The 13,890-nt window shown below is 45.0% G+C and overlaps 2 protein-coding genes and 1 long non-coding RNA gene across 13 annotated transcripts; 2 read left to right on the top strand and 1 right to left on the bottom strand.

Annotated features, from left to right (window-relative positions):
* LOC8082570 (ubiquitin carboxyl-terminal hydrolase 3) lies at positions 958-6,117 on the top strand. Of its 11 annotated transcripts, none has more exons than XR_002454306.1 (9): positions 1,102-1,305; positions 1,395-1,526; positions 1,965-2,009; positions 2,166-2,277; positions 2,386-2,621; positions 3,054-3,102; positions 3,196-3,272; positions 3,444-3,683; positions 5,349-6,117. XR_002454306.1 is itself a non-coding variant. In XM_021463725.1 (9 exons), the coding sequence occupies exons 1-9, from the start codon at positions 1,213-1,215 to the stop codon at positions 3,531-3,533; spliced, it is 732 nt and encodes a 243-aa protein (XP_021319400.1). In that variant the 5' UTR covers positions 1,116-1,212; the 3' UTR covers positions 3,534-3,776. The 11 variants fall into 11 exon arrangements, 9 of the variants coding, with proteins under 9 accessions (XP_021319399.1, XP_021319396.1, XP_021319393.1 ...); XR_002454307.1 differs by lacking the exon at positions 5,349-6,117 and adding an exon at positions 3,939-4,344; XM_021463725.1 differs by lacking the exon at positions 5,349-6,117 and having other exon boundaries at positions 1,116-1,305; positions 2,386-2,444; positions 2,547-2,621; positions 3,444-3,776.
* Positions 8,946-13,574, bottom strand: LOC110436530. Its single transcript, XR_002454308.1, has 4 exons — positions 13,435-13,574; positions 11,907-12,369; positions 10,122-10,437; positions 8,946-9,928 (listed from the first exon to the last, which is right to left on the bottom strand). It is a non-coding gene; the product is annotated as an uncharacterized LOC110436530 (long non-coding RNA).
* LOC8070288 (protein DMR6-LIKE OXYGENASE 2) lies at positions 9,551-11,155 on the top strand. The gene is made up of 3 exons (XM_002448678.2): positions 9,551-9,850; positions 10,178-10,416; positions 10,532-11,155. The coding sequence occupies exons 1-3, from the start codon at positions 9,668-9,670 to the stop codon at positions 11,109-11,111; spliced, it is 1,002 nt and encodes a 333-aa protein (XP_002448723.2). The 5' UTR covers positions 9,551-9,667; the 3' UTR covers positions 11,112-11,155.

Genomic DNA, 13,890 nt, shown 5'->3' with positions numbered 1-13,890 from the left:
TAATTAATTTTAAGTTGTAGTTTCTATGGCCCAATTATGGTGAAATTTTTATGGTGGTATAACTATTATATGATTGAACTATAGTAAAACATTTTCTATAATTATTTTTGCTCCCCCAACTCTCATAAAAGTCTGTTCTTTCTCTCTCAACTTCAAAATCGGGCAAACCACCTCCCTCAATTTTTCAAATCATGCATTTTACCTCCCTAGAGCAGTTTCGAAGGCGGATTTTGCTAGAGTGAATGGTGGTTTTGCTGTAGTGACGGTGGTTTTGTCCTTTTATCTTTTTAATGATTTTAGGTGAATCTTTAAAAAATAATAATAAATCATAGAAAAATCATAAAATGGAAAATCCTATTTTTTTGAACTCCACATGAGTAGATCTATATAGTGAACATAGTAGTACAAAGTTTTTGCTATGAAGGTTTTGTCTTTTTCTTTTTTATTTATTTTGGCTAAATCTTTGAAAAACATAGTAAATTATAGAAAAATAATAAAATAGAAAATTCAATTTTGTTAGATTCCACATGAGCATATTTACATATTGAATATATAATATGGTATGCTTTAGTACAAATTTTTTGTTGTAGCTTTAGATCTATGCTTTTCTATAATTAATTAAAATAATTCATAGCTGCAGCTTCCATAATTATCTTGTTAGACTAAAGCATACCATATATGTTCATTATGTATATCTACTCGTGTGGATTATAAAATTAGATTTTCTATTTTATGATTTTTTTATGATTTTTCAAAGATTCAGCCAAATAAATAAATAAGACAAAATCTTCATAGCAAAAACTTTATACTAACCATACCATATTATATCTTCACTATGTGGATCTACTCATATGGAGTCCAATAAAATTGGACTTTTTATTTTATGATTTTCTATATGATTTTTTAAAGATTCAGGCGAAATAATTAAAAAAAACAAACTACTAAAACCACCATTCACTGTAGCAAAACCACCTTCAAAATTGCTCTAGAGAGATAAAATGTATGGTTTAAAAAGTTGAAAAAGATGGTTTGTCTGGTTTTAGAGTTGAGGAGAAAAACGGCTTTTCGTGAGAGTTAGGGGAGCAAAAAATAGACTTTTTCGTTTAAAAATCTCTTGGAGTAAGCCCGTAGAAATGGGCTGAAACAGCCCAGATTACAATGGCAGTATGCCCTCGGCCCATTCCAGATCCGTGACACCACGCCCAACTTGCCATGGAGCTGCCGTCGTCCCCCTCCGCTTCGGTTCCGGCCTCCGCCGGCGAGCGATGGCCGCCACTGGAGTCTACCCCCGAAGTTTTCAATCAGGTAGCCCTCACTCTCCGTCCCCTTCACATCAATTTGATGATCCGCTCGTTCCTGTCTCACCTCTCCGCGGCGTCGGCGCGCGGGCGCAGTTCATGTGGTCGCTAGGCGTCCCCGAGGACGACATGGAGTTCCATGATGTGTACGGACTCGACGACGACGCGTTGGATATGGTTCCCCAGCCTGTGCTCGCCGTTGTTCTCTGCTTCCCCGATCCACCACAGGTGCGTTTTTACATTGCCAAATTGAACATGCTCCAGGAACCCGATTTTGGAGGAAATTAGTCCCTCAATCCTGTAGCCATTGACGAGTATAAATAATTTCTTAGACGAAACTCCAATTGTGGAGGACAGGCAAAGGTGAGGCTACACCTCCTGTCGGAGTGCACTTTCACGGTTTCACCATAAGCTAGGCTCACCAAGCCTCACTATTAACCAGTCCCCAGATGAGGTGACAGTAGTGTCTGCTGGCAGTGTTGACTGTTGAGTAAGGACCAATGAGTGTCTAAACAATTTTTACTGTGCTGCATATGCAACCCACCTCATCCAAATATAAGAGTGTCGCTCCTGTAATGTGGAATGCACATAAAAGTTGTTTTCATATTTATGAGCTTAGTAAGGGAGTTCAGTTTTTGACTGAGGTGCGCCCTTGTTCCACTGCAGGATGCAAGTTACCCTTCAGAACAACTCTTATTTTCTGGAGAAAAGGTGAACTTTGCGTTCCTTATAGATGCTGTTTTTTTTGCTTCCTCCCATATGATTTTTAGTTGATTTCTCCATCATCAAAATCCCTGATGGTTTTATATCAAGTTGCTCATATCCTTTTATTGTGCATGGTGTTTTATGCTGCCTTGTGTAACACAGGAAACACAGGACCAGGTTTACTTTATAAAACAGATCAAATCATTGGGAAATGCTTGTGGAACTATTGCTCTACTCCATGCTGTTGGAAATGCATCTTCAGAAGTCAATTTAGGTAACCGGAAACAATTATGTGCAGCACACAGAATTCTGTAAGATGACTGTAATCTTTCTTATTCTCTCCTTGTTTCTGAATTGAATTAACCTATCTGGTCTTTTGTAGTGGAGAATTCATGCTTGGACTTGTTCTTCAAATCAACTGCTAGCATGGACCCAAATGAGGTTCTTGGTTGTTTTCTCAAAATGCATGCTCATTACCAGGATACCTTATTCAGTCTTGCATTTTCCCCCTTATGTGGTTACGCCTCATGCCATGTTTTCCAGCGTGCTGTGTTTCTGGAGAAGGATGATGCCATGGCAAGGGCTCACTCACTGGCTGCCAATGCTGGTGTCACAGAGGTACTGGTTTCTTTGCGCATGTGAACCGGAATTCAATCTACCCCCAAAAAAAAAGCATCAAAAGAATTGTCAAATGTAGGGCTATGCACTAAATACAGTTCATGATGTTCCACTATATTTTTCTTTAGTTAGCATAGTTTCAAGTTCTGAGGATCTGAGCTGAACAGTGCTGTGTCCTGTGTGCATTGATAGAAAAGTAATTTCTATTACATAGATAGATGAAGCATTGTTATGGTTATTGTTTTCGTCAGCTGAAAATAGATAAATAATTTTGTTACAGGTCATACACATGAAATTCATCAGTGGGTTTCAACTTGAGTTGTCCCAAACTGAAAATAAAGAAAAATATATAGCCAATTTTTTTTCCTGTGATTTATTTTCTCATCATTTTGTCAATTATATCTAACTACAAGACTGGCCTTTGTTTGGCAGCTTAGTGATATTGTAGAAGAGCACTATATTTGTTTTGTGTCTGTCAATGGTAAGGCGAAGTCTTTGATAGTGGCTTTTCACCATCCATTTCTCTGTTTTTTCATGTATTTACACATCAATAAGGAGCTAAATCGGGTTGTAGGAACACTTTATGAGCTTGATGGGATGAAGGATGGACCTATAAAGCACAGATCCTGTTCTTCTATAAGTTTGCTGCAGGTGCTGCAAGTTTATGAAATGGTCCCTTTTTTCCCCTTGTTTTGCACATCCTTTTCCATTTCCTTAAACTGGTTGCTGAAACTTCTGACAGTAAAGTTCAAAGGAAATGGCTGATGCTTATTTGAATTTTCAGTAATAATATAGCCTGCAATGATCATTTTATTGCACCAGGATGTTGTTCCTGTCATTAAGGCCATCATGTGCAATATCCCCAACTCAATCAACTTCAATCTTATGGTGCTGTCAAGGAAAGAAAAGTAATGCTTGTGCTATTCCTTAAGCCGGTAATTGATGGAATGCAAAAAGCAAGGGTTCAAGGGAAGGGGATTAAACGGATGCATGCCTGTTTGGACTTTGGACTGAGCTGCGATACTGTTTTATGCTCCCCATTCTCCATGCACCCTCTTAAAGGTACAATTTCAGATGACATCTAGCCATTTTTCCTTGTTAGCAGCAACATTCAGTCTAATCATAAATTAAGTGAATGCAAACTGTTTTCAAATATCTGCTCGTTTAATTATTTTTTCCTGATGTGTTTGCTATCAGACCTAGTTGAGTACTTAACTACGTTCATTTTTAGTCTTCGCAAAGCATCTGAAAACTTGTCCCAGATTTGCTTATCAAGCCTGACCAACGCCCATCCTTACTCTGGTTCTGCCCCGACAGGTACAAGTTCAGACACAGATGACGCCTCAGTCTCCAGTATTTCTCATTTCTTTTAGTGGGAGCCAATGCAACGTCCTCCCTACGTGCATGCCTATTACCTAACTAAAACACACAGCTGATGCCTCAGCCTCCAGTAGTTCTCATTTCTTTTAGTGGGAGCCAATGCAACGTCCTCCCTACATGCATGCCTATTACCTAACTAAAACTCCCTCCGTCCTGATGTTCTAGGATTAAAAAATATCCCAAAAGCTTTTGATGTTTTAGCTCTTGGACAATAGATTTGGCCATATCAGCTTGAAATTGTGGTTTGCATGCCTTCATAATTCCTTTTAATGAGGGGCTTATTCCTTAATGTAGTCTTTTGGCAAATAACAGCCCAAACTAATCTCAACTAGTGTCAATCAAATATCTTGGTTTGCCGGAGAATACTGGAAGTAACCACATTCATTGACATTTAAAAGAGATCAGTTCGATTCTGAGGCGAAATGGCAAATACATCCAAATACCTTTGGTTCACATGCATAAGAGCTAGATGGCACAAATATCTTATTTGAAGGACAAGGACTCGCTTGGCGTAAGAGACATAGTACTACTGATATTGCCGTCATACAGCTGCAGTTTTAATGGTTGATGAGTACATGGAACAGGTCAGAATAAAAATTCCTTTATCTAAAAACAGTTGCAACTTCTAAAACGTACCAAGGTGCCGCTGGACTCCTGTACTCAATGTTTTTTAGGATTAGAACCAGCTAGTAATCTGCTATCCAATAGTACAGCGAAATACTCTGTACGCTGTTCATAGCAGATATATAAAACAACTCCCACTTGAAGTTACCATGAGAAAAACAAACACAAGTAGTGTCCCATGCTCTGGTAGCTCACCAGCATGTTGTCGCCAGGGTAGGTTACCATCAGAAAAGGGATATTTTGGAGGCTACCGGCAACAGGCGCCGTGGACCAGTGAGCCCCTCCTGCCTCCGCTCGTTCATCTCCGTGGCAGATTCATGCCTGCAACTGTCCGAGACACTTGGTTATAAATTATACATTATCTGTGATGGAAACCCTGAAACCAAAGACCACTGCAACTGTCCGAGACACATGGATATAAATTACATTATCTGTGATGGAAACCCTGAAATCAAAGACCAAGAAGATTTCTGTTGTCATGGGCTCATGGCTGATGGAAAAGGGGTGTGCATAGATAGTTGCTCTATCTCGTTCAGGGAGGAGTGGTTGCAAAATTGCATCAGACCCAGTGGCAGAGGCTTCTTTGCCATCCTCGTTAGGTGTCCTCTATGGTGTGGTTGTTTGCTCATTTTGTGAGCGATTTGTTTGTTGGCAAAGTTATCTTAGACTGTCCCTAAACCCTAAACCCATTCCAATTACGGCTTCATCACCATCCTTCTGCAGAGCTCCCCAGGGCTTGAAGTGATGCACCATGACGACGTCGCCTGGACGGCTATCCCTGCCAGCTCCGTAGCCCTCCACGTCCACGTTGGAGACAACCTGGAAGTTCTGAACAATGGTCAGCTCAAGTCTCTCGTCCATCGGGCCATTCTCAATCCTGACGAGGCGAGGATTTCCATCGCCAGCATTGGCCTCTCCATGGATGAAAAGGTGTAGTGCGCCGAGGAGCTGATTAGCGAGCAGCGACCCCCGAGATGTATAGGGGAAGCAGCTTCCATGACTTCCTGCTGTCCAACACCAACAGTTACAAGAGGTTTGTTGAGAGCCTCAGGATCGGCGGAGATGAATAACTGTAAGTGAAGGTGGATCATCAGCTGCACCAGAACGCATGCAGCTAATTAAATTGCATTCTTAGTTGGAGGAAAATAGTGCAGGGTTATCTCTAAGGCGTTTTTTGGGTGTCATTCAGTTGGATTATTAGATGTCCACGAGTGATCTTTATATGGTAGAACCCACTACCATACGCAGATCATAATGTATCAATTATCACGTGCAGTTGCTTCAGATAGGCGCTGCAAATGTAAAATCTCCTCTCGTCGTTGATGCCAAGTTAGGGAGGATCATATATACATATTTAACTTGTATCTACTAGTACCTGAGTGAGTACACATACGGGTAAATAAATAATGAGAAAGTGAAATGAGTATCTTCCATCACTGCATAATGCTTGCATTGTCACACTACCTGTATTTTCTAGTACAACCAAATTCATGGCATGAAATGAAGTCGGTCTCCAAAGATTTGCTTTGTTCCTTGAAAAATAATAAGGAACACTCTGCTCAAATTCTTATTACAAAGAGTGCCCCCTGGTGAGTGGTTCAGCCGTTCAGGATGCCGCATGTCTGTGGATGCATGCCGTCGAGAGTAATCGAGGGCAAAGCGAAAACAGAAGAGGACGCTCGTATGTGGTCGAGAGCAATCGAAGATATCGAAAACAGAATGTGTAAAGACACAACTATTTTGCTTATAGTTGGAGACAGAGAAAAGAACGGTTTATGTGTATGTATGGGAGAGGAGGAGATCAACAAACTGAGGCGAGGGGCACGCCATGACTCATCAGCACACAGCATGAGGCCAGAAACAGCCACGGGAAGAAGCTGCTGCTGTAGAAACGAAACAGAAGTCTGGTGCTCTAGATGCAAAGGCCCCCTCTCGTCCCTAGCGCATGCGGCATGCAGCAGAGCCCGGCCGGCGGCGTTCAGTGCCCCAAAAAACGCAAGAATGGGGGCAAGGGGGAAAACATGTCGAGTCTGAATCTCCAAACCAACGAACAGTTGCCAAAACGAGCGAGGAGGAATTCCTACACAGCAGAAACAAATGCCAGAGATAGCTGAGCTCTGCATCTGCATTCTGCAAAGACTTGCAATAGCCAAAGCCAGCTCTACCGCCTACCGGGAGGAGGAACGATCGAGGTGCAGTGACGAAGACAAAGCGAAGCGACTGACCTTTCCTGGCAGAACGACCACATGTCAGTCATGTCATGCGATCGGACTTCCCTCTGCTCCTGTACGTCGTCTGGCTGTCTCTGTCTGTGACCGGACTCTGCGCCATTTAGTATACATGTCCTCGGAGCGGCGCAGGTGCAGGCAGCTGTTCCGATTGCGATTAGGGAGCAGCGCAGGAGCAGGGCGCTGGAATCTGGGTGGGAGATGTGCGTGCCTGCAAGTACTGCATGGGCTTCCAGTTCCAGAAGGCGGCGGGGGGCCAGAGGAATTCGCGGAGGCAACAGGGGAGACCCGTCTGACCGGAGACAGAGCGGCGTGGCGGAGAGGTGAGGACCCCCTCGCAGTCCGCAGTCCGCGTTCTGGCTGACGCGAGCAGCGTCCAGGCCATGCATCCCACCTGCGACGGAACCGGAGCACACAAGCGAAGCGGCAGGCCGGTACTACGATGCATCTCACCCACCCAGACCAGGCTGCTGGAGTTGTGCTGGGTGTGGCATGTAGCCGAGGCCAGGTTCTGCTTCTGCTCCCCCCACAGGTCTTGGAGTTGGAGTCCCCGATGCTCTGCTCTGCTCTGCTAGGTGCTGGATCTCAGCTGTCAACACTTGTGCCCATGTCTTTTTACGACCATTCATTCGACTAGCGTGATTATCCATTCAACACTTACTAGTACTACTGATGCACCGACCGACCGTCGACCGTCGTGATTACCCTGCATGCATCGCTGCGTTCCTGCCTCCACTACTGTCCACCCCCACGGTCCACGCATGACGTCGCTGCCCTTCGCTGGTCATGGCCGCGTGGAGTCACATCACATGGCGGCATGGCGCGAGCCTTTTTGAGCTTCGTCGCGCTAGCTAGCTCGCACACCTTGGCCTCCAAACTAATTGGTTTCTCAGCTCCAGCAGCCCGTGTACGCCATGACGGGTGGCATGAACATCCAGGAAAGCTTGTGTAGTTGCACTGGGAAGGCCAAAGGGAAGAGCTCATTTGAGCACCAACCCCCAATATGCATGCAATGGCTCTCACACATCATAAAGCTTGTGCTTCAGAAATACTACTAGTCCAGGACATTGCTGATAGAGATAATTGTATTTTTTTTAAGGAAGCTGATTTTAGAGATAATAGGGGAAAAGAAAAGGGCAAACAATTAACAAGGCCGGCCAAGAGCCCAACCATGCCGCTCTTGCGGAAAATCAAGCGGGTGGCAGTGTACTTCGCGTCTTGGAGGAGGCGCTGGTCACGGCCGGAAAAGAGTTTTTTTGGAGGCTAGCGGAGACATCACACGCCGGCAACTGCGGCCACCAGCTGACTTTGAGACCCTGCCTGCATGCTGCCTCGTCCCTCCCTCCAGCCCTCCCCTCTCCTGCCTCCATTCATCCCTGCGCCAGATTCATCCAACAACCTTCGGAGGCCACTCGCAGAAAAAAAATAACATATCTTGGAAAATGTTTGCGTCTATACATGATCTGTGTTACATATTTATTGAAATGTTGAACCCATGTTTTTTTCACCACTGATTTTAGATGTTTATTCCTTCCCTACGTTTAGATTCGAATTGGTTTTGGACATGGACGTTGGAGTTGACAGTGACTATTACGGCTAACAATATTTTTATTTCACAATAAATCAGTGAATAGTATTTTTAGCTATGACTTTTTAGACTAGTGAACAAACTTAAAACATTTTACTTCTTTATTACTAAGTATAAATAATATATGTTGTCACGGAAATAGACAAATATCTTCTCTCAACACGTAAAGCGTAAAATATAGACAGCGTCATTTATCCATGCACCAAAATCCCAAGAAAGCTAAATATATCCCTGCAGATCATCCGCTACAGCGCCTGCCAACAACTTGTACGCCAAGCGCTAGCGACATGTGCCACATCACCGAAAAAGATCCCCTGTCCTACCAAAAAGGAAGAAAAAAAACCAAAAATAAAAGGACGCCTAACTTTTATTACAATCCACAGAAATGCTTCTTCGGTCCATTACAAGCAACAGAAAAAAAATGCTTTATCGTGACGCTACTGGCAGTCTGCCCAAAAAGAAAAGGAAATCAGTTCGCACCACATAGACGGGTGTCCCCCCCCCCCCCCCCCCCCCCCAAAAGAGCTGCTTTGTCAGCTTCCGGCTGCCGAAACCGGAAACCTCCCGCTCCCAGTCCCACACCGCGCCCGGCGGTCGCCGTGGATTCGGCGTCGTCGCTGCCAAAAAACAAGCATTATCTGGGAGCCGAGGTGCGGGCGCGTCCAGTCCGCGTCAACCGTAAGAGGGGCGGTGTATGTGCCCGGCGCAACTTGGCGCGAGAATAACAGAAAAATGGCCACCACCACAGCTGGTGACCACTGCCAAGCGAAAGGAACCGGAGCGATGTGCCTCCTTGCTTGGGGGGGAAGATCTTGTTTCATCTGGACGCACGCGCGCACGGCCGGGGCCCCTCCGCGGCCTCCGTGGCCTGCTCCTGGACCGAAATCTTCCCCTTCCTAGACCTTTTCCTTGTATCATCACTTCATCATCCTGGCACTCAAAAGTCTACGTACAAGGCATTTGCCCAGGGTCAGCTTGCTGAAAAAACGGAGGGGGTTTCTTTCCACGCTGGCCACTGGCAGTCCCCATCGTCTGGTACCTGCTTTTCGCTGCAGATTCAGCAAGTCGGCAGGGCCTATAAATACGTCCGTCGCCTGGCATGCACTCCACTGTACCAAGCTTCTTCATCTCAGTCACCTCGACCTCGGAGAGAGCAGCTGAACTGACTAGGGAAGATCACACGCATTGCTCGCCTGAATTGGTGGCTTGGAGGTTGACGACGAGGCATGCCGGCCTGCTTCTTACCAGCTTCCATGGCGAGCCAGGTGCAGCGGATGCTGCCATCCTCCTCGTCCTCACCGCGGCCGCTGCCGGTCATCAACCTTGCCAGACTCGGCAAGGACCCGGCCACGCGGACGCTCGCCATCCAGGACATTGCGCGGGCGTGCCGTGAGCAAGGGTGCTTCCAGGTCAGTGCTTGCTGCTGTGTGCTGCTTGTCTGTTGCTCTGTCTGTACCATCCCAACACTTGGTTCGCTGGTCTCTGCACTGCGTGATCAGTTAAAACAAGTGTCAGACATGGGGTATTCTCGAAAAAAGGATATACAAAGACACACGTGTGTGTCTTGTGTGCTCTTGAAAAGAAAGTTAAAACAAGCGTTGACAATACACATGCAGCTCATGCTGTGACCCAAGCTGACCAGCTTACTTATTACGATGGAATTTTGAAGTGTCACGTTACCAGTGATCAGCACATGCAGCAATGCTGATCGATACAGCTGTGCTGACGATTGGCAGGTGGTGAACCACGGGGTCAGCAAGTCTGCCATGGCAGGGGCGTTCGAGGCCGCCTCCGAGTTTTTCCAGCTCTCGCCAGAGCACAAGGAGCTGTTTGCATCAACCGACATCGGAAGGCCTGTCAGGTATGACACGAGCTCAAGGGACGGGATCAGCAAGGCCAGGTCGTTCCTGAAGCACTACGCCAACCCTCTGGAAGACTGGGTCGAGTACTGGCCACTGCACCCTCCATCATACAGGTAATTAACCTCCAAAAAAACCTGCACATTGTTACACAGATGAGTAGATAGATCTCAATCTTCCACCAGCTATCCTAACTTCTGTCATTTTTTTGTTGTGTAAAATGACTGGCAGGAAGAAGATGGGGGAGTATGCAGTTGAAATACAGAGACTATCAATGCAGCTCATGGATGCTATCCTGCAGGGTTTAGGGTTAAGGCCATTGTACATGCAAGAAAAGCTTGAGAAGGGAATGCAGTTCATGGCCCTGAACAGCTATCCACAGTTCTCATCACATCGAGGTGACAAGGTCGGATTGGCTGCTCATTCCGACTATGGCTTCCTCACAATCCTGCTGCAGAGATCCCCAGGGCTCGAAGTGATGCCCCATGACCGTGACACCTGGACGGCTGTCCCTGCGATCCCGGGGGCTCTCCATGTCCATATCGGTGACCACCTAGAAGTCTTGAGCAATGGTCGTCTCAAGTCCCTTGTCCACCGAGCCATTCTCAATCCTGACGAAGCAAGAATTTCCATTGCCAGCATCCATGGTCTCTCAAAGGATGAGAAGGTCTGCTGCGCGGAGGAGCTGGTCGATGAGGTGAACCCAGCAATGTACAGGGAAAGCAGCTTCCAGGACTTCCTCGACTTCCTACCGTCAAATATCAACAACTACAAGAGGTTTGTTGAGAGCCTCAAGATCGACAGAGCTTGAAAAGAAAACATTGGTTCCGCCAATCAGGAACATATCTAAATGGCATTCGTCAGATAAGAATGGAAAGCTAGATGAAACCACAAAAAAAAAAGTTGGATGTCTTTCAATTGGGTATTGTGATGGCAAGAGGCATCTATATGGCTTGCAGCACTACAACATGCGGCCAGTTCCTATTTGAAGATACAGATTCATATAGACATAGCAAACACATTGGCAATATAGCAAACACATTGGCGCTGCTATATGTAGCTTCAGCAGGGCAGATCTCTCCAAGTGATATCTGGCTGATGCTTCTCTGGAAGTTAGAGAGTCTAGTCCTACATTCTTAGTACTAAAATGGTCATTTAGTTATGTCTAAATGGTGGAGAGCCAGACTATTTACTTTTGTGTTGTACCATATGTGTATCCCTTATTATTACTACTAGTATACTACAGTATCTGCAGTGTATATATGCAGTCAATAATCTCTCAGGTAAGGTAAGGTAATGTATCAGTAGAGCTGCAACCACGCTCAGCCTGGCAGCATCAGGCTGGACAGAGGTGTGATTTGCAGGTTCCTTTTTCCCCCTTTTTTGTTTCTTTGGGGAAATGCATCGTAGCTGCATGTCTCTTTCACTAAAAGGAGGACCTAGGGAACCATTGCTAGGTTTTTCAGGTTGTTTGGTCCTACACTATGTGTTTATCAATCTTGTATCAGTTAAATGAATAATAAAGTGTAATAATTAATGCATGAGATTTGCTGCCCACCATATGTCCATATCATCATATCATAAATTGCAAAGATTTTTCAGTTACCTGGAAAAACAAAAGAGAACTATGTGGAGACCCATGAAAAGATTGACCAGCATGACTGAGGACACGACCCAAGTGTGTGTGCTTGTCGTTCCAGTCAGCGGTATTGGCCGACAGAGCAAAAAGTGGTAGATGTAAACCTAAGAAAAAAAAAAAAAGGAGGTGGACAGTGCAAAGAGAAAGAGAAGTGCAATGGCACAAGGCACATATAGAAGAGTCATTTTCATGCAGTCCCTATTAGCCAATAATTCAAGACAGAGATGTCTGTTTCAGCTCCGGAAATTCAACAAAAGCTGCTCTGCTGCAGCTCCAGGAAAAAAAACAGCAAAGGATCATGAACGCACATGAAAGTTCCAATTGAATGACAACCAAATCCATATGGCACCACATCTTCTCTTGGTTGAAAATGAGCAGAAGACTGTCGAACTGTCGATTTTATTTTTCAGATCCAGGATAACCCCAGCATCTGTTGAAAGAGATTGTTAGCTACTCAGCTTAAGGGGAGCTGGGACACTAGTAGTAAGACCGAAATGACAGCTAAACCACTTGCTCGAAAAAAAGGACAACCAAGCCAAAATGAGAGTAGAGACTAGGAAGGTCAAAATGAAAGACAAGGAAGCAGCACTCAGACCAAGATTCGTTTGGGTACCTTTTTGGAACTTTTCTCATCACTAGATAAAGAGGTATATATATCGAATAAAGAATAGACGGTTACTCCCTCCGTTCCAATTCCAAATTACTTGTATGTCGATTTGGATTTTTAATACATAAATTTTACTACCTATTTAGACATAGGTTATATTATACCTAAAATATAGCAAAATTGTTGTAAAAGAAATTAAATAATTTATAATTTGGAACGGAGTGGGTATCTAGTAAGCATCTCTGACTGATGCCAACTCTTTTAGGCCTTGTTCAGATGTGAGAAAATTTTGGATTTCGCTATTGTAGCACTTTCGTTTGTTTGTGGTAAACATTATCTAATTATAGATTAAATAGGGTCAAAAGATTCGTCTCGCGATTTACGGTTAAACTGTGTGATTAGTTTTTATTTTCGTCTATATTTAACGCTTCATGCATGTGCCACAAGATTCGATGTGGCAGGGAATCTTAAAAACTTTTCGGATTTCGGAGTGAACTAAACAAGACCTTATTGAAAAAAAAAGATTTTTTTTCCTGCGGCACTAATGAGTACTGTACTGTATTTTTTTTCTTTTTTTAAGCAGAATAGCACACGTGGGCCACGCGCGTGGCGACTGGCCGTCTGCAACTCGTCCAGACGACTCACTCCGCTAGCCTGGAACTGCAACGAGCGAGGAGAAAGTTGGATCGGGACCCGAGCGCTGATTCCTCAGGAACGGAGAAACCATAGCCCCCCAGATCAATCGATCAACGGCGCAGGCGCGCAGCACATAGTGAACCATGCGCATGCGGACCGGAGCTCACGTCTGCACCAGCATTACTGATGAAATGGCGAGGAGAAGCAACAGGCGGAAGAAGAAGAAGGGTGAGGGGAGGGCTGAGGCCTGACCTTCGCTGCCAGTACGCCGATGAGACGGGCGTGGGTGGAGGGTGCAGTGCAGTTCGGGCGACCAGCTGCGGCGGCGGCGGCCTCTCCGCCGCCTCGCCACTCTGCTTCCCCTTCCCCTCCGCTCCGCGCCCGGATGGATGGATATGGATCGGGCTCCGCACCTCCGACTCAGCCCTACTCTTTTTATAGGGACTTGTTTAGTTCCAAAATTTTTTGCAAAATCGACACTGCAGCATTTTCGTTTGTATTTGACAAAAATTATCCAATCATGGACTAACTAGGCTTAAAAGATTCGTCTCGTCAATTTCGACCAAACTGTGCAATTAGTTTTTATTTTCATTTATATTTAATACTCCATGCATGCGTCTAAAGATTCGATGTGACTGAGAATCTAAAAAATTTTGTAAAATTTTTTGGAAACTAAACAAGGACTAGGTGTCCTCCTGGCCTTTCCGG

The sequence above is a fragment of the Sorghum bicolor genome, chromosome 6 (assembly GCF_000003195.3).
Source record: "Sorghum bicolor cultivar BTx623 chromosome 6, Sorghum_bicolor_NCBIv3, whole genome shotgun sequence".
In the NCBI taxonomy this organism is placed as follows: Eukaryota; Viridiplantae; Streptophyta; class Magnoliopsida; order Poales; family Poaceae; genus Sorghum; species Sorghum bicolor.
The sequence above is the reverse complement of the archived record's forward strand: the minus strand, read 5'-3'. Positions and strand labels throughout refer to the sequence as shown.

What these genes read in the sequence shown, in the direction of transcription:
- LOC8070288 (XM_002448678.2), top strand. Translation starts at nt 9,668, where the DNA reads ATGCCGGCCTGCTTCTTACCAGCTTCCATGGCGAGCCAGGTGCAGCGG. An exon ending in GTGAGCAAGGGTGCTTCCAG is followed by an intron (nt 9,851 to 10,177) that starts GTCAGTGCTTGC and finishes GACGATTGGCAG; the next exon opens with GTGGTGAACCACGGGGTCAG. An exon ending in CTGCACCCTCCATCATACAG is followed by an intron (nt 10,417 to 10,531) that starts GTAATTAACCTC and finishes AATGACTGGCAG; the next exon opens with GAAGAAGATGGGGGAGTATG.
- LOC8082570 (XM_021463718.1), top strand. Translation starts at nt 1,213, where the DNA reads ATGGAGCTGCCGTCGTCCCCCTCCGCTTCGGTTCCGGCCTCCGCCGGC. An exon ending in CCCCCGAAGTTTTCAATCAG is followed by an intron (nt 1,306 to 1,394) that starts GTAGCCCTCACT and finishes GCGCGGGCGCAG; the next exon opens with TTCATGTGGTCGCTAGGCGT. An exon ending in CCAATGCTGGTGTCACAGAG is followed by an intron (nt 2,622 to 3,053) that starts GTACTGGTTTCT and finishes TTTGTTTGGCAG; the next exon opens with CTTAGTGATATTGTAGAAGA.